Raw genomic sequence first — 27,801 nt, 5'->3', positions numbered from 1 at the left:
ATGAGGACACAGAGGCCAACCTGTGTGTTGGTGAAAGTGTGAGACATGAGGAGGAACATTTGAAGGAGGGACACCTGGGTGGCTCAGTGGTTGAGCACCTGCCTTTGGCTCAGGGCATGATCCCGGGGTCCTGGGATCGAGTCACACATCGAGCTCCCTGCAGGGAGCCCGCTTCTCCCTCTGCCTATGTCTGCCTCTCTGTGTCTCTCATGAATAAATAAAAATCTTAAAAAAAAAAAAAAAAAAAAAAAAAGAACATTTGAAGGAGACTCCTCTGAGAAAATGAAGCCAATATTCCAGCAGAAAGAAGCAAGGATCAGAAACAGAGAGCAGATGGGGTAGGATTCATGTCCCTGGTTCCAGGGGGAACCACTGCACCTCAGTGAGCTTGGGGTGTTCCCTTCTGAACCAAAATGTCAACTCCATCACCTTTGAGACCTTGGGGCTCAGGGGGACTATAGAAGCCTAAGGCAGGTTCAGTGAAGTGCTCAGTGCAGGGTCCAGCACATGGCAAGTAGGTCCCACAAGTGTAGTCAGTGACATCTTCATTACCAAGGGCTCAAAACTAAACCAAACGGAGGACCTGGGTGGCTCGGTGGTTGGGCTCAGGTCATGATCCTGGGGTCCTGGGATTGAGTCCTGCATCGGGCTCCCCACAAGAAGCCTGCTTCTCCCTTTGCCTATATCTCTGCCTCTCTCTCTCTCTCTCTCTCTCTCTCTCTCTCTCATGAATGAATAAATACAATATTTAAAAATAAAAAAAAAATACTAAACCAAACATACACAGTGCTGAAGGGCAGTGGATGGTTTCCCAGGGGTCTTCTGAAAGCCCTTCTCTTAAAAAGCTGCAAAGCGCACTTCACTAAAGCTTGGGGGGGCAGCAGCACAGGTCTTCAAAGGAAGAGACACCACCCACTGGAGCTGGGAATTTGAAGATCAGCTCTCAGCTACGTCCTCCCTAAAAGTGGGACAAAGTTCCCCTATGGGAATCTGTACAAAACGAGTTGCCAGAAATCAATGTCCAGCAAAGACCTAGGGTGGTAACCCTTGGACAAGAGCTTCCTTGCTTACTACCACCACGGTTTCCCACCACCATGACCAGTTGAAGCGGGAGATCACTAGATCTGGAAGACACTCTAATAGCCAGAAGCTGGTGCCAGGAGAAGCCCAAGGTTCTGACTGGCTCACTCACTGGCTCAACCTGGTAGGTAGGAGACCCAGGTCTTTCCACCCAAAAGGTAGACCACAGACCCAGCTGCCAAGTGCAGCTGCCACAGCAGCTTCACAGCATGTGTGTGTGGATGTGTGCTCCAGACGGGATGCCACCTGGCCACCCCTCTGTTCCGTAAGATGCTCTAGAATTCCCCTAAACCCCAAACTGCTCACTCGCTCCCCTACGAACCACAGAAACACCCCTGCCCCACGATCCAAGCAGAGCCACTAATGCCTATTCACTGACTATACTCTGCAGAGGTCACATTTTGCTTTTACCCACAGCTCTGTTATCCTAGAGTCCCTAGCTGCTTTCTCGCTACTCAAACCCAAGGCTGCAGCGAGGCCCCAGGCAGGTCCACAATCCAAGCCAGTCCTCAACACCAACACACTGCCGTCTTTGTGGCTGTCATGTCCAGACTCACTGCCCAGAAACCCTGCCAATCTTAATGGGATCTGAGCAGACAATCAGCAGAAAGCCCTCCTGTTTCACACGCGGCCCAGAGCCAGCACCCGGGTCTCGTCCCTGAAGCCTCAGCATGAAGGAAGCAGGTTCTCCCTGTGGCTTCTAATTCATTATTTATTTTTTTTAAAGATTTGTTTGTTTGTTTATTCATGAGAGACCCACAGAGAGAGAGAGGCAGAGACACAGGCAGAGGGAGAAGCAGGCTCCATGCAGGGAGCCCAATGTGGGACTCGATCCCGGGTCTCTAGAATCACACCCCGGGCTGATGGCGGCGCTAAACCGCTAAGCCACCAGGGCTTCCCCTTCTAGTTCATTATTAACTCATGCTTCTCAACTCTTCAAAATACAGGGGACCTAAATGCATATGCAGCTCTGCAATTTGGTCTCAACTCTCTTCACTAACCAATGTAACATACCAGATTCATGCCTTCACTTCTAAAACGCCACCTACATCACACACACATACCATTTAAAGCCTGCCTATTGGGACGCCTGGGTGGCTCAGCAGTTAAAGCTCCTGCCTTCAGCTCAGGAGAGCCCCTAACCTGTGCATGTACACTAGTGTTCTCTCTCTCCTGAAAATAAAGATCTTAAAAAAAAAAAAAAAGTACACCAGAAAGTCCCTGGAAAAACTCTTCCCGGCTATTTGTTCTGATGATTCAAACTGCAGAAGCACATCTGCTTTTGGGGTTCATGGTGAGTGAGGTTAAGGCCCTAGGCAGGCTCACACACTCCTCCTCTGCTAAGAAAGGTGGCCTTGGTTAATGGGGTTATTTTGTTTCTTATTAGTTATTTTCCCTCATACTACAGCAAAGACAAATTTAGACTTACAGGTTCAGTTTGTCATGGTAAATAAAAAATTGTTTTGTGGGAACAGAAGGGAAGTTTAAGCATCTTTTTGCCCGTCCATTCATTGGGTTTAGGGTGATCTACTAAAGGGTTAAAACAGAATGACCACGTGTTCCTTTATTCCACCCCAATTCACTGCTCAGAGCTACAGGCAACAATGTCAAGGCCAGTTAGCCAGCCCAGCTCACACAAAATGTCCAGGGCCTGTGGTCATTCAGCTCTGATTTTGAAAGGAGGAAAAAAAGTCTTCTTTTCCAATGCAGGGCCTTTTCAAGGACTTCTGCGTGATACAAAGTTCGGAAGGGTTCTTCATGCCTTATCAGCTTACCCTCAAGATTGGGGAGGGCATTTGGCACGAATCTTCCCATCTCCAACTTAGGAGCTTATTCTCACTGGACAAGCTACAATTTTCTAATCTTGAACATTAAAGTACCACAAATGAACTCTGAGGTTTTTCAAATCATAGATTTAGGGTAATTGCCCAGCTATATACACTTTTACTTTTCTCTTCTTTCAGGGTAAAAGAAAGCAAAGCAATTCCCAGAGGGTGTCTTGGCCAGAACATATTTACCCAAGTCTCTCTTATCTGCTACGTTTACATGATTCTGATCAATATTAACAATCCCGCCCAATGAGGTACCTAGGTGGCTCAGTCAGTAAAGCGTCTGCCTTCAGCTCAGGTCGTGATTCCAGGGTCCTGGGACTGAGTCCCAGTCAAGATGGGATTCCCTGCTCAGCAGGGAGCCTGTCTCTCCCTCTCCCTCTGCCCCTACCCCTGCTCTCTCTCACACACACAAATAAATCAATAAAATCTTAAAAAAAAAAAAAAAGAAAAGAACCTGCCCTTGGATGGTCTCAGTTATTAACACTACTCTGATCTGCCTAAGGAAAAAGATTTGCCCCCTTTCTGCCCTTTCTGGCTACCCCTGCTCCATAGGAGAGCTCTGGGGAGGCAGCATCTGCCCTCCCGCACCCCTCCCCACCCTCCCCCAGGTGACCAGCTGACCCGTCGGGTGAAGGCCTGGAGCTCATGCCAGCGCAGGGGCTGGTAGGGCCGTGGCCCTGCATGAGAGTCACTGAAAGGAGCCCTTCCTCTCTGTCTCTAGGTCTGACTCCAGACATTGTTGTCTCTTATCATTTTGTCATATTGATGAGACACACTGACCCGCTTTCTCACTGTTCCCGTTGACTTTTCACCCTAATATTAACAAACAGCATTTGAACATATTCATCACATTTTTCCATAACTTGCTTCACGGTAACTCTTCGTTACCAGAGAAGGTGCCAGAGGGTGTGCCCCCCACTCCCCGGCTCCTCCGGGCTGTGCTCAGATCTGAACTTGCCAGCTTTCAAGCCAGATTTCAGGCACAACGTTCCCCCTGCCTCTTCCTGGGGCCCAGGGTGCCCTCTGCATCGCCCTGAAAGATTCTGGGAGCCCGGCCCTGTCCTCGCTGGGGGGGCGGGGGGCAAACACCTCCTATCCCTGTGCAGCCTAGCACCTAAGCCCCTTCCCCAGGGGCCCTGCACCTGCATCTTCACTGCTCAGCACCCCCAGTTCTCCTTCCCAACGTGGCCAGTGATCACTAGTCATTTTACTGCTGGACCCCCAGAGATGGGAGGAGTCGGGGAGAAATCCAGCCCTACTGCCCCACCCTTCCCAGGCATCTCAGAAACCCTTTCACCCAGGATGAAACAGTGGGATTTACAGGTGACCAAGAGAGTAAGCACCCCATTCCCTGAGGAATGCAAGAGATACAAATGAGTGGCTGCGTCCCTTGCCAGCTGTGAGGAGAGGCAGCAGGAAATTCCATCAGAATTCTAACTTTGAAAAACAACACCTTTCTTTCCTATAGCAAATTATGTGGGAGATTTTTCTACAGGCAGCCCCGTGGGGGAGAACTCTGGCAATGTCCCAACCCATGAGGGACCGCTGCCTGCACCAGCCCAAGCCCACCCTTCCACACGCTCTTCTGAGAGCACCTGCACCCACCGTAGAAAACTCCATTATGGAAGAGCTAGACTCTAACAGTGACCTACTCACCTAAGACCAACTCCTTCAAACAGAAATACATGCACACTGATCATCTCACTTCTGGGGAACTCTAAGGTACAAGGTATACACATCCTGGCTCTGAAGCCAGGCTACCCGAGTTCAAATCCCAGCCAGGCCATGTCCTAGAAGTATGACCTCTGCTTCTTTACCTACAAAATGGGAATTAATAGTATCTAACCTCATAGAGTACTTGGGGGGATTAAACGGGTCATACATATAAAGTATCTCACAATTCTATTTCATGCCCGCCTGAAAGATAAATCCATAAACTCTGGCTCTTCCCTCCCCTGCTAAGGCTCTGGAAACAAACACCAAGAGAAACAACAACAATAATACAGCAACTAACATTTATAAATCACCAAGTACCAACCACTAAGTACAGATAGATACATATGTATGCATGTATATATATATATGTTTGTGTGTGTGTGTGTATGTGTATATATATATGTCTCCTCATGGCAACCCAATCAGCAGGGTACTTTTATTTCTCCTGGAGGAACTTGCTGCACACACAGGTTAAGTGACTTGCCCAAGGTCACACAGCCAGTAAGTACTACAATCTCCCAGACAACTGTTAAATCCTAGGGGTCACAAGATTTTCACAAAATACCCGAGGCTAGCTGTTAAACGATCACATTACCGGGGCAGGGAAGCCTTAATTTCCTGAATGTGCCTCAAGACACTTTTTTCCCTTGCCCAATGGGAAGCCAAGTTTACAGGACACCTGCAGATAGGGTGAAAAACCAGAATGGTGTTTTTTCCAAGCCAGTATGTTCACTGCCAAGGGGCCAACAGGGAAAGAAAAGCAAGCTGCAGGAGGCCTGGCCTCTCAAAGCCCTTTACTTAAAGTAAAGATTGCATTTATTTATTCAAGATAGAAAGCAAGTGAGAGAGAACATGAGCAGGGGGAGGGACAGGGGCAGAGGCAGAGGGAGAAGCAGACTCCCCACTGAGTAGGGAGCCCAATACAGAACATGAGCAGGGGGAGGGACAGGGGCAGAGGCAGAGGGAGAAGCAGACTTCCCACTGAGTAGGGAGCCCAATACAGGGCTCGATCCCAAGACCCTGAAATCATGACCTGAGCTGAAGGCAGACGTTTAACCCACTGAGCCACCCAGGCGCCCCTTGAAGTCCTTCTCCAAAGCTTTACAGGTTGTTTGAGATACAACCCTGCTGCTTCATTTGCAGAGAGCTTTTGGGTTAATGGTGAACCAGTGAGGCTGTCGAGATCAAAGAAAAACACCATCCCCCAAAAGAAAGGGCAAGAAAACCTGATTGAACAGGGCACAGGAGGTTAAGAGGGAGAAGCAAGCTGGGCAGAGAATCCTGATAGGAAGTCTGAGCTATTAGGTCACTGGTTCACGAACACATGCTCTTCTCTAAAAAGCTACCTCCCTCCACTCTGCCAGGAGACAGTGAGACCCCCCCCTCAATCAGTCCCCAAGCCAAGCCCCAGAGCAAACCTGAAGCACGGCGGTGTGTTGTACAAGGAGCCGTTTCCAGCCTGCACTTTGTATTCCAGGACCGAGGGGCACTCTCTGAGGGCAAACCCCAGCAGGTCGTCACGGATGATCACAATCGTGACCCCAGCAGAGCCCACATTCTTCTGGGCACCAGCAAAAATCACACCAAACTGAAAAACAGGAGACGTGCTGCTTTAGATACACTTGGGTCATTTTTCATAAATGTATTCAAATTTCTCTGATCCCTTTCCAAAGCCAGAGGAGGTGATTCTGTTCTAATCCTGCTCAGAATGCATTCCACTCTCTGAGGGCATCTCCATCTATCTGGGACAGCAAACATACTCACGAGTTCAGAGGCCTGCAGGTTACATTATGTGCCTGGTCCTTCTCACCAGCAAGGGGCTAGCCCAAGCCCATCACTATAAAGATCTCACACATACTTTTTTTCTTCTAAGATTTTATTTATTTATTCATGAGAGACACACAGAGAGAGGCAGAGACACAGGCAGAGGGAGAAGCAGGCTCCCTGCGGGGAGCTCGATGTGAGACTTGATCCCAGGACCCTAGGATCATGCCCTGAGCCAAAGGCTGATGCTCAACCACTGAGCCACTCAGTGTTCCAGCAGCCTCATTTTAATTACTGGTTTGGGTGTAAAAAGGAGGCATACAGAGTGAATATGAATAGGTATGAGAGGGCCCGAGGAGAGCTTCAGTTTGGGAAGATAAAAAGTTTAGGAGATGGATGGTGGTGATGTTTGCACAACAGTGTTAATGTACTTAATGTCTCTGTACTGTACAAAATGGTTAAAATGGTAAGTTTTATATTATGTATCTTTTACCACAGTATGTTTTAAAATGGCAGGCTACCATTTAGGGAGTTTGTTTTTAAATGCTTTACAGATATCACGCCCCCTCCTTGCATGCACTTGAGTGCAGTGCTCCTCAGCATGCCTTGCTGTGCCACTTAGAAAGTCTGTGTCCTGTTGATGCTCTTGGAGTTGATTGAGGTGGGCTCAAGAAATGTGGAGCTCCTTCACAGACCCACCAAGCTTGGATAATATGGGAAGTCAGCAAGCTATCCCAATTTACTGGCTAAAATATTTCCTAAGAGGCACCCTCAAAGGCAGATAAACTCCCCAAGGACTCCAATGTGACTCTGTGAGGCAATCATTAACACGGAGACTTACACATTCTGACAACCCACTTAAACAAGCAACTGTTGGCCTGGTCATTGGGAGCTGCCTTGGCCTCAGGGTCTCTGCTGGCCCAAGACACTCTGGACCTTTCCTTGTTCTTAGATATCTTAAAAATGCTGTTACAAAATCCAAAACACTGGAACTCCCCCACCAGGGCCTTTTATATTGTACCTTGGAAACATCCACTGGCTTGGACAGGAAGTTTGAGGACATGTCGCAAACCAGCACTGCTCCCTTGACGTCAGGGATAAAGTCAAACTCCACTCCATGCACGGTCTCATTGGCGCAGTAATACACATAGGAGGCATCCGGGCTGAGGTTCCAGGTGTTTGGATCTGGAATTTCTATCACAGAAGAAAAGGTGAAGACTCTGCACTTTCATTCTTCTTTCCTTGTGTAGGTGGGAAAGACCAGGAATGACACCCCTAATCTTCAAGAATAGTATGGTGGATATTTTTCCTATATTCCAGTCTCCATCCATCCTATACCCACTGAGTTCCTTCTTGGGGCTCCAACCTCCCCAACTCAGCCCATGCAGTTCCAGTGTAGCCAATTCCACCGGCAGCCACATGACTGAATGGGAATGGTGTACAGGAGATGCTGAGACTGTCCTGGGGAATGCTTTAGCAAAGGCACTGAAACCTGGGAGAATATAAGGTCAGGAGCATCTTCTAAAAGGGAAGGGGGGGGTACCTGGGTGGCTCAGTTGGTGAAGCATCTGCCTTTGGCTCAGGTCATGATCCCAGAGTCCTGGGATCAAGCCGTGTGTCGGGGTCCCTGCTCAGTGGGGAGCCTGCTTCTCCTTCTCCCTCCGTCCCTCCCCCAGCTTATGCTCTCAATAGCTCTGCTCTCTAATAAATAAATAAAATCTTTAAAAAAAAAATAACCACTCCTCTTTTAAATTAATTAATTAATTAAAGGGAAGGAATAACTTTCATGATTATGGAGCCATCATAGAGGAGACAGGGAGAGGCACCAAGACCTGCAGACACTGTTGGGGCCTTTGATCAAGCCATACCTAAAACCAAACTGGCACAGGCTTTCTCAGCTGAGGAAACCTATGAATATTCTTTCTGCAGCAGCCAGTTAGTAATCTAAACAAATAAGGCCATGCAATCTAAATGATATCAAATCAATTACCGACAAGAAGGAATTAAAAACTGCAGGTTGCCCGGGACAGGGGTCACCTGGTATCTGAAGAGAAACCACCCATCTGGCAGCATTTGTCAGCATTTCATTGTCATTAGGGAGCTCAGATCCCAGCACTTACTCGTGTAACTCCCAAGTTTAGGGTGGACGACATTCACGGTCCCAAACTTCTTGGCTTCTTCAGCGGCCTTAGCTGACCAAGATCCTGTCACCACATAGTCGGCACACCTTCCTGCTTTCCGGCCAATCAGGTTTAAGGGGACAGCACTGAACTGCCCAGACCCACCACCTTGCACAAAAATCACCTTGTAGTTGTCTGGAATGGCTCTGGGCAGAAGCACAGGTGACAGTAAAGAGAGATACACAGAGGGTCAAAGAAAGAGAATGAGTGATGCTCTACCGGCTTTTTACCTTGGGTGAATATACTACAAGAAATATGGTAGAGTCCTACCACTGCTTGGCCTTCCCCAGTGCCCTCCCTTGGGCTCTGTGGTGGAAGCCTATGGGTATTATTTGGAGGGAAGCTAAGAACACCCTGCTCTTCCTTTAGGGACTCATCTTGCTACTACTCTCAATCTACGAGGTTCAAGGATGGCCAACTCTGGCTCCAGCTGATGAGCATAGGACTCAAGCTGGCCTGTGCAGTCTGGTTCTGAGACCTTTGCTCAAACGCCTGGAAAAAAGGAACGGTTTCTATTGAGGGAAAGAACAAACCAGTCAATCCTACAACCACCAGTGGCCATCTGGTGAGGCCAACACATAAAAAAGCAAAGCCAGGAGATGGAAAAAAAGACCTTCCCAGATCTCACCTGAGCTCCTAAATCACTCCTGCACTTTACAGTTACAGAAGGTAACACATTTCCTCTTTTTGCTTAAGTCCAGAGTTGGGCTTCTGTCACTTGCAACCAGAAGTCCTAAAAATAGGTACTTGCTGGTCCATGCTATGAACCAAATGACACTAGTAAAGGATCTTAGGTAATGTTTTAGGCCTAAGCACATAACTGATGTACATTAGGTAATGTTTTAGGCCTAAGCACATAACTGATGTACATTAGATTAACAGCGAAATGTTTTAACTCCAGGATAGAATATTAAGATGTTCACTGGAATGGCTACAGGCAGTAGGAGAAGACCAGCTCCAGAGGGACTAGGTCATGGAAACTGGACCCAGCCTCTGAGTAAGGCCAGAGCTTGGGGACAGGTATACAGAAAGCAGATGGCTGGGGAGAGAGATCTAGGACAGAGGCACAAATACCAAAGGGCAAGGCAACGTGAGAGGGTCCTGGGGAATGGGTGGTGTACAAGTATCTGGTCCTGAACCACATCTGCCTGTGATCATGCAGGGCTTGCAGGCCAATCTCATTAGGAGGCTCTAAACATGAGGTTCTCGGCAGCTGGGAAGGCTGGCAGTCCAGGGCAGGGTTACAGCCACCAAATAGAAAAGAAGCCCAACACCTGGATGGAAAGACACCGACAGAGGCCCAGGTACACGGGTGCAAGGTAGGCACTTGGTTAGGAAAATAAAGGATAGCCCAAAAACTTTACTGGGAGTCCAGTCCCAAGAGGCTGACATGTCAAATGTCACATCTTCTGGGCCAAGGTTCCAAATACCTGTTCTATGAAGGACAGGACTGTGCTGTGAACATGACATGGGACCCAACAGACAGACCCCATGTGCAAAGCCAAACAATTACTGGTTGACCACTCACATTGCAATGGGCTTCTACTGCTCCTCACAAAAATGTAACCAGCCTACCCCATCTGAAGCATTTTATCAAGGCAATTTAAAAGGAAAGTATTAGTCGGTACAATTCCAGTCTTGTAAATGAAATAATTCAAATTTGGACCCTTGAAATGTTAATAATAATTACCTCTGACTGGTGGGGTTACAGATAATTCCAGTTTCATCTTTGACATTCAGTTTTTCCTAAACTTTCTACCGTGAATATGCCCTAGTTTCATGAGCAGAAAACATGGTTGTTTTTTTTCAAGATTACCGTATTCGTAACATTTATGTGAATATATTTAGATAATATATATATAAGTCTCTCCTTTAAGCAGCAATCTATTTAAGAGTAAGGTTTCCTCTGGGTAAGGAGAGTAGTGCAGATAAGCTAAGAGGGATCATTTAAGAAGTGCCTGGAGTGAAGAACTCTTAAAATTACCCAAAGAGTCTGCTCAAGATGAAGTTTTCTGCAGAGATTCTGACTCAGCTGGGCTCAGTGGGGCCCTGCACTTGAATTTTTTAATACCTGCCCCAGCTGGGTGATTCTGACAGGTGGTATGAGGCCCATGCTTTAAGAACCAGTGTGAGGACCAAGATGACCATTTTTTGTTATTTAAATCCCCGTTAAGCTGGAAAAATCTTTCCTGGATATAATGATTTCAAATCTTTGGAAATACCACAAAAAATAAAAACACACAGGGGTGCCGGGTGGCTCCGTCAGTTAAGTACCTGAGTCTGAATTTTGGCTTAGGTCATGATCTCAGGGTTGTGAGACTGAGCCCTACATGGGGCTCTGCCCTGGGCATGGAGCCTGCTTAGCATTCTCTCTCTCCCTCTCCCTTCTCTCTCTCTAAAAAAATAAATAAAAACACCCACAAACTCAGGATGGGAAACAAGTAAAGAGCATTATGTACTAATTTAGTGAATTTGGGAGAATTTTTAAAAGATTCTTTTTAACTATGAAATATTCTTAACACACAGCAGAGAAAATACCCTAAGAGACACCTACATATGCAGATCATCAATGAGTAACAACTTTGGTCTTTAAAATTTTAAACTTACAACAATTCCCGCACAAGATTCTCTGCGTTGTTAATAATCTTGGCAAAATCTGATGATCTGTGGCTCATTTCTGTGGAAGGAAAGATAAACAAGAAAACAAAGTTCCTGCTTAAAACCAAACAAACAGAAATAACTTTAGAAAGAACTACACAATTTGCAAATGAAATAATTTCAGTCATCTTGCACTCAAATTGTTGGCCAAGTTTCACTTCATTTAGGAGAGAAATGCAAACTGATTTTCACGTTGCAAACATCTGATGAGCTTTAGAGTCACAGGAGAACGATTTTTCAAGTGGCACACTCATTAAATGAGCCATTTACTAATTCAGCCTTCCGTCCCTATGATTTCTCACATCATTCCCACAACCACAAATCCGTGTGCAAAGGCTGCCCAGTAAAACAACAGCACAACATTCCACAGTGTAGCTGGCACTGCACAGAAACCCAAGTGCGTATCCCAAACCCACAGGAACAAAATTTAATAGCAGTGAGCATACGGTTAACCCTATGATCTCTTAATACTCTGCAGCCTTTGGAATCACCAAAAAAAAAAAAAAAAAAAAAAAAAAAAAAAGAAAGAAATTCAATTTTAAAAAGTAAATTTTGCAATTCAAAGGGGATCCCCTTCCCTAAATGATAAAGGAGAAATTTACTGAAATTATTAATGGGCAAGATCTTGAGCAAAGGCTTATAGACTTTTAAACTTTTACTAAGTTCATTTTTAAGTACAGTCAAAACTGTTAAATGAATGGAAGGGAATACAGCAGAGGTTTGGAGCACTGCAATGCACATGTTGGGCAGCTTCTGATCTTAGATGCTATGAATAGCAAACACAGACACACAAGAACCTATCACCAGCATGTATGCTGATTTCAAAACTGCTTCTAGGGGCACCTGGGTGGCTCAGTCGGTTAAGCAACTGCCTTTAGCTCAGGTCTGATCACTGGGTCCTGGGATCGAGCCCCCCATGGGGCTCCCTGCTCCGCCAGTCTGTTTCTCCCTCTGCCACTCTCCCCCACTCATGCTCTCTCCTCTCTCTCAAAAGAGTAAAATCTTAAAAAAAAAAAAAAAAAAAAAAAGAACTGCTCCTATCAAACATGCAACCAACGTTACTAAAATATAAAAATATATCCATAAAGACCTAAAGGAAGATCAAGGAGAAAAATTCGAAGCTTGATGCATTTTAATCAGTTCCCTTTGGAACCCAGATATTCCTAATCAAAAAATAAATCTTACCAAGAACACTAATTCCGATTCCTTTGTAGTCTAATAATTCTTTTTGTATCTCTAACAGTACCTAGAAGAAATAAGAGAAAATAAAATGATTTGAATAATCTGCACAGAGGTCTCCCTCTAGACATCAAACAGAGCCTGTGACATCCAGAAGTTTCTACCCTGCCCATGGCCAAACCCCTTCCTCCCACCCAGACCACAGAGCCCTGCTGATGCAACTTACATACAAGTGTAAAATCATGTAACATGATTGATGTTAAAATGCAATTTTCCCCAAAGGTATGAATTTACTTAGATATAAAAATTCACCTGGATTCAAATAAAAAACAAAGAATTTTTCTGATGATAACCCTTAACTGTCAAGAGAAGACCTTTGGGAAAACCAGATTCCCCAGAAAATGTCCCCTCCACAATTACATTTGTCAGTCTCTGAAGGCAAAAGTACAACAAAATGCATGAAGTTCTGGGTTCAGGGAACATTGAAAAAAAAAAAAAAGTCAAGTAGGCTGAAATTAAACAGATAACTCAATTTTCCATCTCACTGGTCTAAGATGCTCAACTGGGACAGGTTGGGTGTGCAGGAATTAGGAAGCACCTGCTGTGAGTTAAGATTAATCCAGAGGGATAGTGACATATCCCTCTCACCAATAGAGCCCTGAGGGTGATATTCTTGTCCCCAATTTGCAAGTAAGTATCCACAGCGGCTCTGCAGAGTTCGCACCTGGCCAGCCCCTTGACCCCTCTACGAAGATTACTGTAGTCCCTTACCATGTTCTACCTTACAGGGACACCTGGGCAGGGGGAACCCAGCGTACTGCCAAGCCCAAAGAGTCAGGAAACAGAAGCACGGTCCACAACCCCTACCAAAACACAGCTGGCTTTGGAGGATCCCCAAGGGTGTTTCCTTCCGCAAGGTAAGCAGAATGCAAGTAACTACACAATGAAAAACAATTACCAATCCTTTATTTTTATTTTTAAGAAGAGAGAAAGCCCAATCAGAGATGAACACTAAAGTGTGTGAAATGACGACAGCTCGGATTGACTTTAATATAATCCAGAGGTGCCTGGGTGGCTCAGTCTGTGGAGCATGGGACTCTTCACCAAGGGTTGTGAGTTCAAACCCCATGTTGAGTATAGATATTACGTTAAAAAAAAAAAAAAAGCTGCTATTTTTTAAAAAGTATTTGTCACTGTTTTTGCTAACTGACTAGACCATTATTAGTACTGGCTGATCAAACACACTTAATGAATCCTTTCTTTAATTAAAACAAACAGAATCATCTTTGAATACTTGTTTAAGACAGGATTTAAAAAAAAAAAAGACAGGATTTCTCTTACAGACTGTATCCCCTGAAATGAGTTTATAAACCAAATCATTACAAAGAGTTTTAAAGACTTCTACCTCAGAAGCATGTGCCCTCTACTCCAGTGGAGCTTTTTTTTCAAAGTGCAGCATGCAATCACTCTTGTGGATCACAACTAATTTCTTTTTAAATGAAACAGAATAGACTAGAGTAGAATAGAGTCCAAAAGTATATATGCCATAGTTATTTAGGCTAAATATTTCATAAGGCTTTAATCAAAATTAAATGTATATACTTCATCATTTTGTAGAATATATTTGTCCTTGTGGTCACAGTCAACAATAAAGTTTAAAAAGCTTCTCTAGAGGCACCTGCGTGGCTCAGTGATTGAGCGTCTGCCTTTGGCTCAGGGTGTGATCCCGGATCCTGAGATCGAGTCCTGACTCCCCGTGGGGAGCCTGCTTCTCCTTCTTCCTAGGTCTCTACCTCTCTGTGTCTCTCATGAATAAATAAAATCTTAAAAAAAAAAAAAAGCTTCTCTAATTCTTACAATAAAATCAAATCAGGGGCACCTGGGTGGCTCAGTGGTTGAGCATCTGCCTTTGGTTCAGGTCATGATCCTGGGGTCCTGGGATCGAGTCCCGCATCTGGCTCCCCATGGGGAGCCTGTGTCTCTGCCTCTCTGTCTCTCATGACTGAATAAATAAAAAATCTTTTTTAAAATTATAAAAAATAAAATAAAATCAAAACTCATAAAAAGCAACATCTGCCACTTCCTCCCAACCCGTCCCCCCCAGAGAGGGTATCTGAGGACAAAAATCCTCCCAAGAAAATAATAAATAATTGTATTACTGAAGACAGCTGCCATTATAATAAATGCGTAAGAAATTGCACAGAGGGGATCCCTGGATGGCTCAGCGGTTTACTTAGCGCCTGCCTTTGGCTCAGGGCGCAATCCTGGAGTCCCGGGATGGAGTCCCATGTCAGGCTCCCGGCATGGAGCCTGCTTCTCCCTCCTCCTGTGTCTCTGCCTCCCTCTCTCTCTATCATAAATAAATAAATCTTTAAAAAAAAATTGCACAGAGAGGGGCACCCGGCTGGCTCAGTTGGTAGAGCCTGTGACTCTTGATCTCAGGGTCCTGAGTTCGAACCCCACCGCGGAGAGAGTACTTGAAGGAAAAGAAAAAACAGAGAAAAGAAAGAAAAGAAAAGAGGAAAAGAGCGAGCTAGCACAGGGAACAGATAGGCTCCAAAACATGGAGAGGGGACAAAGGTGAGAAGGGTACAAGAAATATTTGCACAGCTCTAGCAGGGAAGGAATCTCGCCTAAAACAGACTGTAATAAGTAGGGGAAAACCCAGCCTTGTTCTCTCAGCTACTAAGAGCCTGCCCCTAGAAAAGCACCAAGTCCTTTCCCTTCTAAAATTACTAGATTCTCTGCTCTTACAACACAGAGGAGGCTCTATCCCGGGGAGATTTCTACTCTTTTCAACAATAGATCACTGTAAAGCACTTGGCTATGTCCCATGTTGCTACAACATATTATCGGAGTCGTTGTGGTTAGAAAAAATACAAGAGCAGTGATAGCTGCTTGTCAATCAAGGCCCATCACCAGCTGCCTTCTTCACGGGGGGTGGGAAGAAGGGAGGGGCCTGGGGGAGGGGCGGAAGCCTGGCTGGCGGCCCGGGAAGGCAGGGAGTGAGTTTCCACTTGAACTTGAAAAGTCTGCTCTCGGCCCCAGGGAAAATTCAATCATCCCATTTCCTCCGAAACAAAATGAAGCGAACTGGGCTGACAGCCCAACGCCAACCAGAATTTGAATACTCGAACGCCTTTAGGAGTCAAGCCAGTTAAAAAAAAAAAAAAAAAAAACCTACGCGTGAAATAGGGCTGGAAAAAGGGGGGGGGGGGGGAGTAAGGGGAGGTTCTCCTGGGAAACAAAGGCTGGACCGAGCTTTCAAATCTCCACTTCTGAAAAGCCAAGTTCCCAAGTGCTGGCTAAACCCAACACCCCTTAGGAGGGGCTCTGCGCGCGGGCCCCCGTCTGCACCCCCCGCAGTTAACGCGATCCCGCGTCCCCCGCTCCGTCGCGGTCCGTTCACGGATGCCCTCAACACTGCCTGGCCCGCAGCGCTGCCCCCCAAGGCGAACCCAGACAGGAGAGCTTTGCCTTTCCGCCCCCCGCCCCCCCCCCCCCCCGGAGGCGCGGCGCCCGAGCCTGCAGGTGCGCTGCGCGGGCGCGCCAAGTCCTGCGAGGCGCTCACGGGCCGCGGGCGCCAGGCGCAGCGGCACAAGCACGTCGCCGAGCTCCCGCGCCCGGTGCCCGCTCCCAGAAGCCCACTTCTGCGAGGCCCCCGGGACCGGGCTGCACGCCGGTGCGGAGCGTTCCGCGGGACCCAGCGCGGGGCGCGGAGATGCGCGGCCCCCGCTCCGGCCGCCCTCCCGGCGCGCGCTCGTGGGGCCTTACCGAGCGAGGCAGCTTGGCAGGCCCGGGCCCGAAGTTGACCACCTGCCTCGGGGCGCTCATGGTGCGGCAGCGCAGGCGGCCGGGGCGGCGGGGAGCGGCGGGCAGCGGCGAATCGCGTGCGCAGCGCGAGTCTGCGGCGGGCGCGCCGTCGGCCGGCTCCCGGCTCCCAGCCGGCGCCGCCATTGGCCCGCGCTGTCGCAGGCCCTGCGCTGATTGGGTCGCGCTGCGGGGCTCGCAGCCCCATTGGTCGCGCTCGCAGCTAGGCCCGGGAGCAGTTGCTCCTCCTCTCGTTTACTGTTTCGACTCCCTTCTCTGATCTTTGCAAGGCGCGCGGGAGATTGCACCAGCCGCCCGGCTCGGCAGGGTGCCCGCGCTGGGATCGTGGGCGGCGGGAAAAGGCTTCCCCTGCCCACGTGCCTTAGTGCTTCTGCAGCCCGGATCAGGCCGGTTCCCGCCTTCCAACCCTGACCCCAGCCCCTCTCTGTCGGTCGCACCGGGAGATGTGGAGCAAATCGCTCCTCGATGGAACCACCCCTGCCTCACCAGCCCCTGGTCCGGGTTCTGATGCACGTTTCAGAACCAGCAGTTATTAATCCACAAAACTTTTCTAAGCGCCCCCCCCCACCCCCGCGAGCCCCAGATACTCCAGCGAAGAGGCAGGGCTCCCACGAAAAGGCACCGCAGGGTGGAGGATGAACGGGGGAGGGGCTCCCTGCAGGGGGCCAGGAGTAGAGCGGGATGAAAGGATGGAGGCGGCCAAGGACTCTGGGAGGGGCACCAGCCAGGGAAACCTGGGTGCCCCCCAGGCAAGTCCTTGCAAGTTGCCGACTCTCCTTGTCCTCCTGTGAAAAGAGCGAGCTAGAGCCTGGCTCTCGCTCTCAGTTTGCGCCGGCGCTGACAAGCTGTGAGCTCAGAAACGTGAGGAGATAGTAATGGCAATGCGATACCCCTAGGGAGTCGGCGCAAGCCAAGGAAGAGGCCCAGGCCCAGAGCCAGGCCGGGCGCGGGGCCAGCGCTGCTCAAACTTTTACACAGACGCATCGTTCTCAAAAGAACCCCCATGGGGTTCTGAAACAGGGAGACTCCCTTCCCGATGTGAAAGACAGTTCTTTGAAGTCTGGAATTTCATCATTTTTTTTTTAAACTATGAAGTTTGCATTCTACTTTAGCATTTAACCTAGTGATAAAAATATTTTACCAAATCTTTGAGCGAAATTGATGCTCCAGGATTACAGTGCCTATCCTGGGACTTTCTTAACACCATCCACAGCGTCCATTACCCCTGTTTGAAAAGGCTTGTAAGCTAACAGGGTTTTGGCTTTTGTTTTTTGCGGTGGGAGGCCCTGCTTTGGATTCTGGAGCCGGAGAGGGCAAAGTTGCTAGAAAAAGCCGAAATGAAGCCGAAATGAAAAAGCTAGAAAAGCCACTGCTTTCCACAGCACCGTCCTTTAGAAAATTGCAAAAATGGGGGTAGCCCGGGTGGCTCAGCGGTTGAGCCTCTGCCTTCTGCTCAGGGTGTGATCCCGGGGTCTGGGATGGAGTCCTGCATCAGGCTCCCCGAGGGACTTCTTCTTCCTTCTGCCTATGTGTCTGCCTCTCTCTGTGTCTCTCATAAATAAATAAATCTTAAAAAGAAAATTGCAAATTTGAGCAAAGGATATGAATCTCAGCCCATAAACTAAGATGCACAAGAATCATCACTTATCTATTATTTTATAAATGACTTAATCTGTCAACCCCTAGCAGCTAATCTACTGGAGGAGTAGGGGAGCTGTTCTTCCTCCTTCCTGGAGTCCCTATCTATAGGGATTTACATGGTCCTATGGTGTAGGATGGAGAGGGAAGCATGCATCCTTTTGGTCTCCCATCCCCAGAAAATGTGGCTGAATTGTGTCCACCATCCAGGTGTATATGGCTGCTTCTACTGTGGCTCTACCACTTCTATGGCCCACAAGGTGATGAAATTTGGAAGTTTTGGGGTTTGTGAGGAAACTGCTCAGAAGAATTCCTGAGTCATTTTTGGTGCAAAAAAAAAGTGATTTTATTATAGCCCGGAGACAGGACCTGTGAGCAGAAAGAGCTATACTGAGATCATGAGGAGATTATATACTTTTTCATTAGTTGGGGTTAGGGATAGTGTAAGACTCCAAGGAATTTGGAAGCAAGGCTTTCAGAATCTTGAGGGCCTAGGTGCTGTTAAGATAAGATTACTTTTAGTCTTTAATAACACATAAGCATTAAGGCACTAAGGCAGCCATGAGTTCCTTAAGGAAGGCCAGGCTCTGCATGTGTCAGGTATCCATCACTGGGCTGTAAGCTTTTAGGAGATTTAACTTAAGATACATTTCTCTTGCCTTTGTTTCCCATATCAGAGGGACACAGAAAGGACACCTGGGTGGCTCAGTGGTTAAGCATCTGCCTTTGGCTCAGGGCATGATCCCGGGGTCCTGGGATCAAGTGCTGCATTGGGCTCCCCACAGGGAGCCTGCCTCTCCCTCTGCCTATGTCTTTGCCTCCCTCTGTGTCTCTCATGAATAAATAAAATCTTTAAAAAAAAAAAAAGGGGACACGGGAAATTTGGGTGGGGTGGGGCTGGTTGTTATCCCATCTGCCAACACCTGCCATGTAGTCAGCCATTGCACCTAGAGCCTTCCAGTTTCTGAGCTGTTATGACAGGGGAGTGAGGTGCACAGAGCCCTTGTCATGAGCACACCAGCTCCGAAGGCACACACACGACCTGTGTCTTTCCACAATGTCAGTTTTACTTGATCATCAAACAAAGTTAAATCACAATTATATAACAGGTTCAGGATTCCAAACTCAATGACATTTCCCAGGTGTGATTAGATTTGGCTTCTTACACAGCACACAGAGCAGGGCGTGAGACAAACCACACCACAAACATGGTAACAGACAGGTGTAGGAAGCAATGAACCAAAGGCAAAGTCAATCTGTGGGCGCGCGGTGGAGATAAGGCCTCTGTCTGGTCCACGTTAGCTCTTCGCACTTACTGCTTCTTGTGTTCAAGGATCTCGGTTCTGTTTGGAGATCAACTGGGCAGAGTCTTTGGGGGCAGTTGCCTTTTTTTAAAATAAGATTTTATTTATTTGACGGAGAGATAGCAGAAGCAGGTGGAGCAGCAGGCAGAGGCAGAGGGAGAAGGAAACTCCCCGCAGAGCAGGGAGCCCCATGCAGGGCTCGATCCCAGGCCCCTGGGATCATGACCTGAGCCAAAGGCAGATGCTTAACCGACTGAGCCACCCAGGTGCCCCGGCAGTTGCATTTTTGAAGTGGTCAGACATAGAGGGATCAGGTCTGAAGAGTGACAGTTGGCTGCCAAAATTCTCCCCCTTTTTTTTTTTTTAAATCCTCCCTTTTTAAAGGGATATCATTGGGCTCGGGCCCCTGCAGGCCTCCTCTAGTTCTGCTTCTTATCAGTTCTGGGCTGTCAGCTGATGCTGGTCCCCATGATATTTCCTAGGGACAGTACCTTTAACTGCTTACACCATTGCTTGCACAGACCCCTGCTTGACTTGAGAGACTCCATTTTGCTCTCTGCAGACTTGCCGACCTCTGCTTCTCTCTTCCTCAGAGCACGAGGGAGTCTCTTTTTTTCATTCTAGAGGGAATCCACTTCTTTTTTTTCTTTCTCACACTCTGACACAAATGCCTTTAGCTTGAGCCAAGAATTTCAATGTTTCCTGGGCCACTCGGGAAAAGAAAGGCGGTGGTGAGATTGTGCTAAATTGGAACATACCCACCCATTTGTGAGGGAGGGGCACAAGCCCACCACACATCCGTGCTTCCCTTCCATGGAACAGAGCCGTCGCCAGGAAGCTGCCCAACCAGACTCCACATCTCCCAGCTCCCCCTGGCATCTAGGCAGATCACGTGACAGGGGCCCATCTGGGCATGGCACCCAGGTTGTCCTTTCAGACCACAGTGATTGAGAACTGGTGTGCCTCTCCACTTCTTTTTCCCATTCCACAGGCTGAATTCAAAGAGTCCGAGACCCCCAGGGGTGGTAGAGACACAGGAAGGAAGGATCTGAAGTCTCTGTATCACTGACTCTGGGCTTGTTATTCACAAGTGTGAAATTGTCTTCTTTTCTGTGATGCCATGGAAATCCGAGGGGCTGTTTGTTCCAGGGCTCGTGTCACCCTTGTTAATACACCATTCTAAATCCAACAGCTGCAAATGCGATCTCGCTGTTGTTGCTGAATGGGCAAACAAGGTTGTTTGAGCTGTCTCCCTATGTATAAGGGAAAACCAGAAATCCGGATTTTTATGTGAAGTTTCCCAATGTTTAAAGGTCTCCAAATTAAAATTTCAGAAAACACTTTACAGATCGACATGGTGGAGGGGTCGAGCTGGCTTCCCTGCAGGCCCTGATTCTGCTCCCTGCTTTATAGTATGCTGCCGTGTATTTCCCTCATTCAGTGAAAGACACACTCTGTGCCCTGCTTGAATAAAGGAACAGGAAGAGAAAAAACACTGGAGGAAATGTGGTTGAATCTCAGAATATTGTTCCGTCGCTGTAGAGGCTGCTTTTAGGCAAACAGGCTTGAGCAGTGGTTGCCCCCAATGACCACCAGGCTGAATGTAGGTGGGCCAGCAGACGACCCACCATAGGCCCTAACTAACCATTGGGCTACTTATAACCAGTTACCAAAGAGGGGAGATCCAGACCTCCTCACCTTTCCCCTTTATTTTTTTTTTAAGATGTTTATTTATTTATTCATAGAGACACAGAGAGAGAGAGAGAGAGGCAGAGACACAGGCAGAGGGAGAAGCAGGCTCCATGTAGGGAGCCTGATGTGGGACTCGATCCCAGGTCCCCAAGATCACACCCCAGGCTGCAGGGAGCACTAAATCACTGCACCACCGGGCCTGCCACCTTCCCCCTTTAAAAGTAGCCCCCACCCACTACCTCCTGGCAGACAGCCTCTCAGCTGTCCTGTCCAAAGCTCCCTTGTGGTGTGTTTAGTAAAATTCTATCATTTCTGTTCTGCTTCAGGTGAATTCTTTCACCTTCTGTGCTATTGGCTTCCACCAGATAGTTGCTCCATATTTGGGGATCCCATCCGATCGAGAGACGCCCATTTATTTTTTAAAAGAGTTTATTTATTTATTTGACAGAGAGAAAGAGAGAGAGCACACAAGCAGGGGGAGCAGGAGTGGGAGAGGGAGAAACAGACTCCTGGTTGAGCAAGGAGCTCAATGCGGGACTCAATCCCAGGACCCTGAGATCATGATCTGAGCTGAAAGCAGACGCTTAACCGACTGAGCCACGCAGGTGCCCCAAGACACCCATTTAGACACCATGGTCTCTCTTGCCTATTTTGCAGTGCAGATGTATAAAGCCCAGGGAATTCTTGCATTTAAGTAGGGCCTCTGTCCCCCTTCGAGTAGGCTGTCATTGAGAAGGTAAAAGAAGCTTCTTTATGAAAGGTGTTTTTTGTAAATGCCAATTCCCAGGGTGTTACTTATTAAGTTCTTACTTCGGTGAAAATGTTGCCATTTCCAGTCAGATGGGCCAACCCATCTAGAGAGGCATGGGAAGTGAAGGTAATTGAACAGAGAAGAAACCTGTCTAGAATGAGGTGAGATTTTTTCTGTTGCACCTTTTGTAGTTGAGCTGAAGATCTCGTTCCCTTATCATTATCCCCAGAGGAAATGAGGCCTGGAACAAGGCAGTCGTTGTAGTTTAAGTAGCAGAAAGAAACAAAAAGTCAAAATCCTATAACAAAACAAAACAAAACAAATCCTATAACATCCTTCATTTTAACCCCCAAAGCCAGAAAAAGTTACCCTCCTCATTTATGACCTCAGTTTATTTCCTCCCCTTATTTTGTTTCATTTTTCAAAAGTTGTGATAAAATATACATAACAAATTTTACCATTTTAACCATTTAAGTGTCCAGAGTCCAGTGGCATCAGTACATTCAGTGTTATGCGACCATCACCACCATCCATCTCCAGACTTTTTCATCTACTGCAATTGAAACTGACTGCACGCATTAGATAGTAAATCCCCATCCCCCTCTCCCTGAGTCCCCATAAATCACCATTCTGCTTTCCGTCTCTAGGCATTTGATTGCTCTGAGGACCTCCCATAAGTGGAACATACAGAATTTGTCTTTTGTGACAAGCTTATATCACTTTTTCCAAGCTTCATCCATTCTGCTTGGTTTTTTAAAAATTTTCAAAACTTGTACACCTGGGTGGCTCAGCGGTTTGGCACCTGCCTTCAGCCCAGGGCGTGATCCTGGAGACCCAGTATTGAGTCCCTCGTCGGACTCATTGCATGGAGACTGCTCCTCTCGCTGCCTATGTCTCTGCCTCTCTCCGTGTGTCTCTCATGAATAAAAAAAATCTTTTAAAATATTTTTTTCAAAACTTTTTTTAGTAGATTTTATTTTTAGAGCAGTTTTAGGTTCACAGGGAAATTGAGAGAAAGTTATGGAGATTTCTCATCTACCCCCTGCCCCTACACATGCATAGGTAGCTTTCCCAATGACCCATATCCCCCATTTGAGTGGCACTTTTGTTACATCTATTTTGATACATCATTATCACCCAAAGTTCAGAGTTTACATTAGGGTTCACTGTTGGTGTTGTACAATCTATGAGTTTGGACAAATGTATAATGATGTGTATCCACCATTACAGTATCATGTAGAGCAGTGCTCTGCCTATTAATCCCAATTTTTTTAAAGATTTATTTATTTATTTGAGAGAGAGAGAGAGAGAAAGAGCAAGAGGGGCAGAGGGAGAGGGGGAAAGAATCCCAAGCAGACTCTGTGCTGAGCTTGGAGCAGGATGTAGGGCTCAGTCTCACAACCCTGAGATCACGGCTAGATTGGAAACCAACAATTGGATGCTCAACCCACTGCGTCACCCAGGCATGCCTCCCTATTATTTTTCATTTTTAAATTTTTAAAACATAATCTCTGTACCCAATGTGGGGCTCAAGCTCACAAACCCGAGATCAAGAGTCACACATCCTACCAACTGAGCCAACCAAATGCCCTCCTCTCACTCCCTTTTTAAATGATCAGTACAGAGAGCATTCTACTGCAGGGTTTGAACTAGTAAAATCTCTAAGAGGATCATTTTAAAAGAAATGCTCTCTATGGACCAGTAGACAAAATTACACAGGAGGCTGCAACCGCTTACATCTTTCGACAGCCTAAAAAGATTCTGGAATGGAAAAAAATCAAGAGTTTTTTAACCTGAAAATATATTTCATTAATTTTGTTTTGTTTTTCTAAAGGAAAGGAGCAAAACTCCTTGGTGCTATCTCTCTGGTGTGTACACATGATATTCACCGCACCCAGCAGGGCTGGCTCTGCTTATGTGTAGGTGCATTTTTGGATTAGGACTCTTCACCTGGGCTACCTCATCCCAGGGTTCCACATGGAAGCATGAAAATGGCCACAGAGCACCTGTTTAATCACCTGTCCAAAGTCTATGTGTGCCTATTATAGAAACCACAAGTCTCTCTTAGAATGATATTTGTAGTGTGAATGATCTGGTGCTGGTTTTATTTTTTCCTTTTATTTTTTAATTTTTTATGATTTTATTTTTAAGTAATCTCTACATACACCTATCGTGAGGCTTGAACTCACAACCCAAGATCAAGAGCCCTGTGCTCTATCCACTGAGCTGGCCAGGCTATCCCCCCTACCCTTACCTCTACCCCTAGCCCCCATCCCCATCTCTGGAGGCCAGAGCAAACACTAAGACAAGGGAAGGAGCTAGAGCAAAACCAGGGGCAATGGGGGCAGAGCCAGTGCAGGACTTGGAACTTCCTGCTCCTGCTCCTTTTCTTACCCCAAACCCAATATGTACTACTTCAGAAACAGTGATTTTCATCTAATTGATTTACTAGCTTATGTTTGGCATAGAAAGGCAGCAAAGAGTAATAAAAAATAGCAAGAATCCAAAGCTGCACAGGTGAGAGCCGTTTCTGTAATCCTGGAGATGACATTCAGGAAAGACAAGGCAGGCAGTGTGTCTGAAGGGAAGTGACTAAGAAGCATGCAGAGTCCCATCAGTTCAATATATCATGGTTTATGCATGTGGTGAACTGCTATACCACTATTTCAGGTAATGCATTAGAAGACCATTATTTTTTAAAGATTTATTTATTTGAGAGAGGATGGAAGCAGGAGACCCAGAGGGAGAGGGAGAAAAAATCTCCAACACACTCCCCTCTGAGCGCAGAGCCCCACTTGGGGCTCGATTCCAGGACCTGAGATTATGACCTGTGTTGAAATCGACAGTCAGACGCCTCACCTACTTGAGCCATCCGGGCGCCCCCATACAAAGACTTTTTAATGACACAGGGATATACTCAGTATGAAAAAAATCAAATGAAAACAAAAGCCACTTTCCATCACTGCAACCATTAACCATTTACATTCTGCAAACATTCCCCCACTTAAAAAAACAAAAACAAAAAAACCACCTTCCTTAGGGTCACAATTCCTACTCAGACTTTGACAATTTATAGTCCCAAACCAGAACATTAACAAATGTATTCAGACTCATTTATTCATTCCACAAATATTGCATTCCTACCATGTACCTCAAGGAACGCAGGCATAGCTCCTGCCCTCCCACAGTTTCTGGGATTTGATATATTTATAGAGAATCTCTTTATATTTTGCAAATGTCATCAGCTCAATGAGGCCTGCCATGATCACCTTGATAATATCAAAACCTCACCCTCCACACCTGTGGCTCTTGATTACTCTTACCCTAACATTTCTTTTTTCCAAAGCATAAATCACCTCTAACATGCAATAGAATTCGTTCATTTATTATTTATTCATGTGTATAAAAGGAAGGAAAAATTCTTTTCTGTCCTTCAGGGTCTTCCAGCTGAACTAAGAATTAAATTGACATGAGACCCATCAATAGGAGGAAAAACCAGAGTTTTATTATATGCTCACGGAGGTCCAATAATGAAATGGAGACCTAAGTCTCCATTTGTATACTTTTTAGACAAAGAGACAATAAATCTGTGAGGAATTGACAGGACAAAGAAAAGTTAACTTTGAGAGCTTCAATTTGTAAAGGAATTCTCAACTGAGTTTGGGCTGGAGTAGTAAATTAGGAAAAAAGTAACAAGGGCTGTTTATTCAGGCTTCTCTGCTCTAAATTTCCCATCTCTGGTGAAAAGGATGTCTCTTCATTACCTGGCACGGGAGGGTGCCTTCCACAGGGGAGAGTTCTTTCCTGCTTTCAGGGGGATGGGGAAGGGTCTGAGTGTCCCTCTTGCATAAGAAACTTTTATTTATCGCAAGCAATATGCCAAAGTGGAACATTTTGGGGCAGCCTGCCCTTGGCCCTTAAATGTATAGCCTGTGGGGTAGAATGCAAATTCTGTAGATTTGCTAGCACACCTAGGTCAGTGCCTAGCTCAGGATAAGCTCACAAGGATTTGTTGAATGAAAGACTGAATTTATAAATACTAGGTCTCCTATGATAATTTTCCTAAAACCAAGAGGTCTGTCCCAAAGGTGAAGTCTCTACCTCTAGAGACAGAAAGTTGCTTGCCTTTACTTTTTTAGAGATTTATTTATTTGATAGAAAGAAAGAGAGAAAGAGAGAGAGCTCACACATGTGCGCGAGTGAGGGTGGAGGAGTGTGGAAGGGAGAAAGAGAGAATCTGAAGCAGACTCCCCATTAAATGCAGAGTCTGATGCAGGGCTTAATCTCATGACCCTGAGATCATAACCTGAGCTGACCAAGAATTAGACATTCAACTGACAGAGCCCCCCAGGCACCCTGATGCTTGTCTTTATCATTAAATTATTCCTCACCCCATTCTTCAAGGTTCCAGAGGAGGTTATACCTTCCCTCACTATCATATTCAATCTCTTAGCAAAGTGTTTCTCCATTCCATCCACTTCTCTCTGTGTCTGCTTGCCTCTCCAAGCTCCCATGGTCTCTTCCTTTCCAGACTCTTAGACCTGGTCCCCTTGCATTCAATTTGCCCCCCTAGAATCCATTCTCCAAACACAGCAACAGTCATCTTTGAAAAATATACATGAGATGGTGTAACTGCTCTGCTGAAAGGCTTTAACAGCAGGCCATTACCTTTAGAGCAACAATCCCACTCCTAACAGGCCCACAAGATACTAACTGGCCTGGTCTGATCCTTGGTCACCTCTTGGCTCAGTGCTTGACTTGCTTCAATACCCAAAACTCTGTCGGTCCTGGGACCCTCTCAAGCTCCCTCCCTCCTCAGCATCCTCTGGCACCCCTAGGCTGGCTTTGTCCATCCCTTATTCCTCAGTTCAGACACCACTTCCTCAAGTCCTGCCTGGCCACTGCATCAAAATGCTCCCAGCATACCCTTTGGTTCTCTGTCACCATATTTCCCAGGCTATTTCTCTTGGAACTTGCCAGTCTCTGAAATATTTGTGTATTGATTCATTATCCACTTTCTCACTAGATTACATGTCCTCTGAAAGGTGAGACTACACGTGCTCTGTTCATGCTATACCCACAGCATCAATATAGTATGTGCTCAGTAGATATATTTTGAGTGAATGTCCAGGGCAGGAAGAAGGAATTAACAACAAGGCTGACAATCTTTGTTGCTGGGAGAAAGAAATCGTGAGTATCTCTTACTGCTCCAGAATTTTCTATAGTGAATATTAAAAACAGTAGTCATTTTTTAAAGACTTTTTTTAGATTAATCTATTTGACAGAAAGAGAAAGCACAAGCAGGGGGAGCGGAGGAAATAGAAATAGAAATAGAAATAGGCTTTCCACTGAGCAAGGAGCCCGATGTGCAGCTCAATGACAAGGCCCTGGGATCATGACCTGAGCTGAAGGCAGACGCTTAACTGACTGAGCCACCCAGGTACCCCATAGCCATTTTCTTAAAAGTCGGTTATTTTTAGGGGAGCCTAGGTGGCTCAGTCAGTTAAGCATTTTTCTTTGACTCAGGTCATGATCTCAGGGTCCTGGGATCGAGCCCCAGGTCAGACTCCCTGCTCAGGGAGGAGTCTGCTTTTCTTTCTGTTCCTTCCTCCCTCCCTCCCCCCCCTATTTGAATGTGAGTGCAGCTGTGCTGTCTCTTTCTCTCTCTCAAATACATAAATAAAATCCTTTTTTAAAAGTTGGCTATTTTTAAAGAGTGGGGTGACGACAGGCATTTGACCATGAGAAACTCTGGTGATCCTGGCATCCCACTTTGCAACGTGGTGAGTGCTGAGGCCTGTCCTGCCCAAGGCAGGATGTGCTGAGATTTGAAGCCTCCCCCCTACATCAAGTATGAACATGTCCCTGTGCAAGTAGAATTCTAGGTTAATGTTTTCACTGGAGAGACAAGCTGCAAGTGGGAAATTAGCAAATCCCTCACTCCTATGCAACTGGCACGGGATTCAGTTGCACTTCTCTGACTTGGCACAACCACCCAGAGTCCACGGCAGCCTTAGTGAGTTGCAGGTGGTAGAAGTGATGCATTTTGTAGGGGAAGAAGAGGTGGCTAAAAGGGCAGGGTGGCAGAGGGTGGAGACAGAGTGCCCGCAGAGCTGTAAGGAATCTTGGAATGTCATCTCGAATCATCCACCCACACATTCTGAGAGCCAGCCTCT

The 27,801-nt window shown here is 46.6% G+C and overlaps 1 protein-coding gene across 1 annotated transcript in view; it reads right to left on the bottom strand.

Annotated features, from left to right (window-relative positions):
- Positions 1-17,035, bottom strand: part of LOC112922084 (phosphoserine aminotransferase) — a 31,614-nt gene extending 14,579 nt beyond the window's left edge. The window contains exons 1-6 of the mRNA XM_072762779.1: positions 16,184-17,035; positions 12,416-12,476; positions 11,180-11,249; positions 8,513-8,718; positions 7,414-7,586; positions 6,047-6,216 (exon numbers count right to left, since the gene is read on the bottom strand). Coding sequence (XP_072618880.1) covers positions 6,047-6,216; positions 7,414-7,586; positions 8,513-8,718; positions 11,180-11,249; positions 12,416-12,476; positions 16,184-16,366 — 863 coding nt within the window. The 5' untranslated portion in view covers positions 16,367-17,035. The remainder of the gene's footprint in view (positions 1-6,046; positions 6,217-7,413; positions 7,587-8,512; positions 8,719-11,179; positions 11,250-12,415; positions 12,477-16,183) is intronic.
- Between the last annotated feature and the right edge of the window lie 10,766 nt (positions 17,036-27,801).

Source organism: Vulpes vulpes, chromosome 1, assembly GCF_048418805.1.
Source record: "Vulpes vulpes isolate BD-2025 chromosome 1, VulVul3, whole genome shotgun sequence".
In the NCBI taxonomy this organism is placed as follows: Eukaryota; Metazoa; Chordata; class Mammalia; order Carnivora; family Canidae; genus Vulpes; species Vulpes vulpes.
Note: the sequence above shows the minus strand (reverse complement) of the source record. Positions and strands in the feature narration are given on the sequence as shown.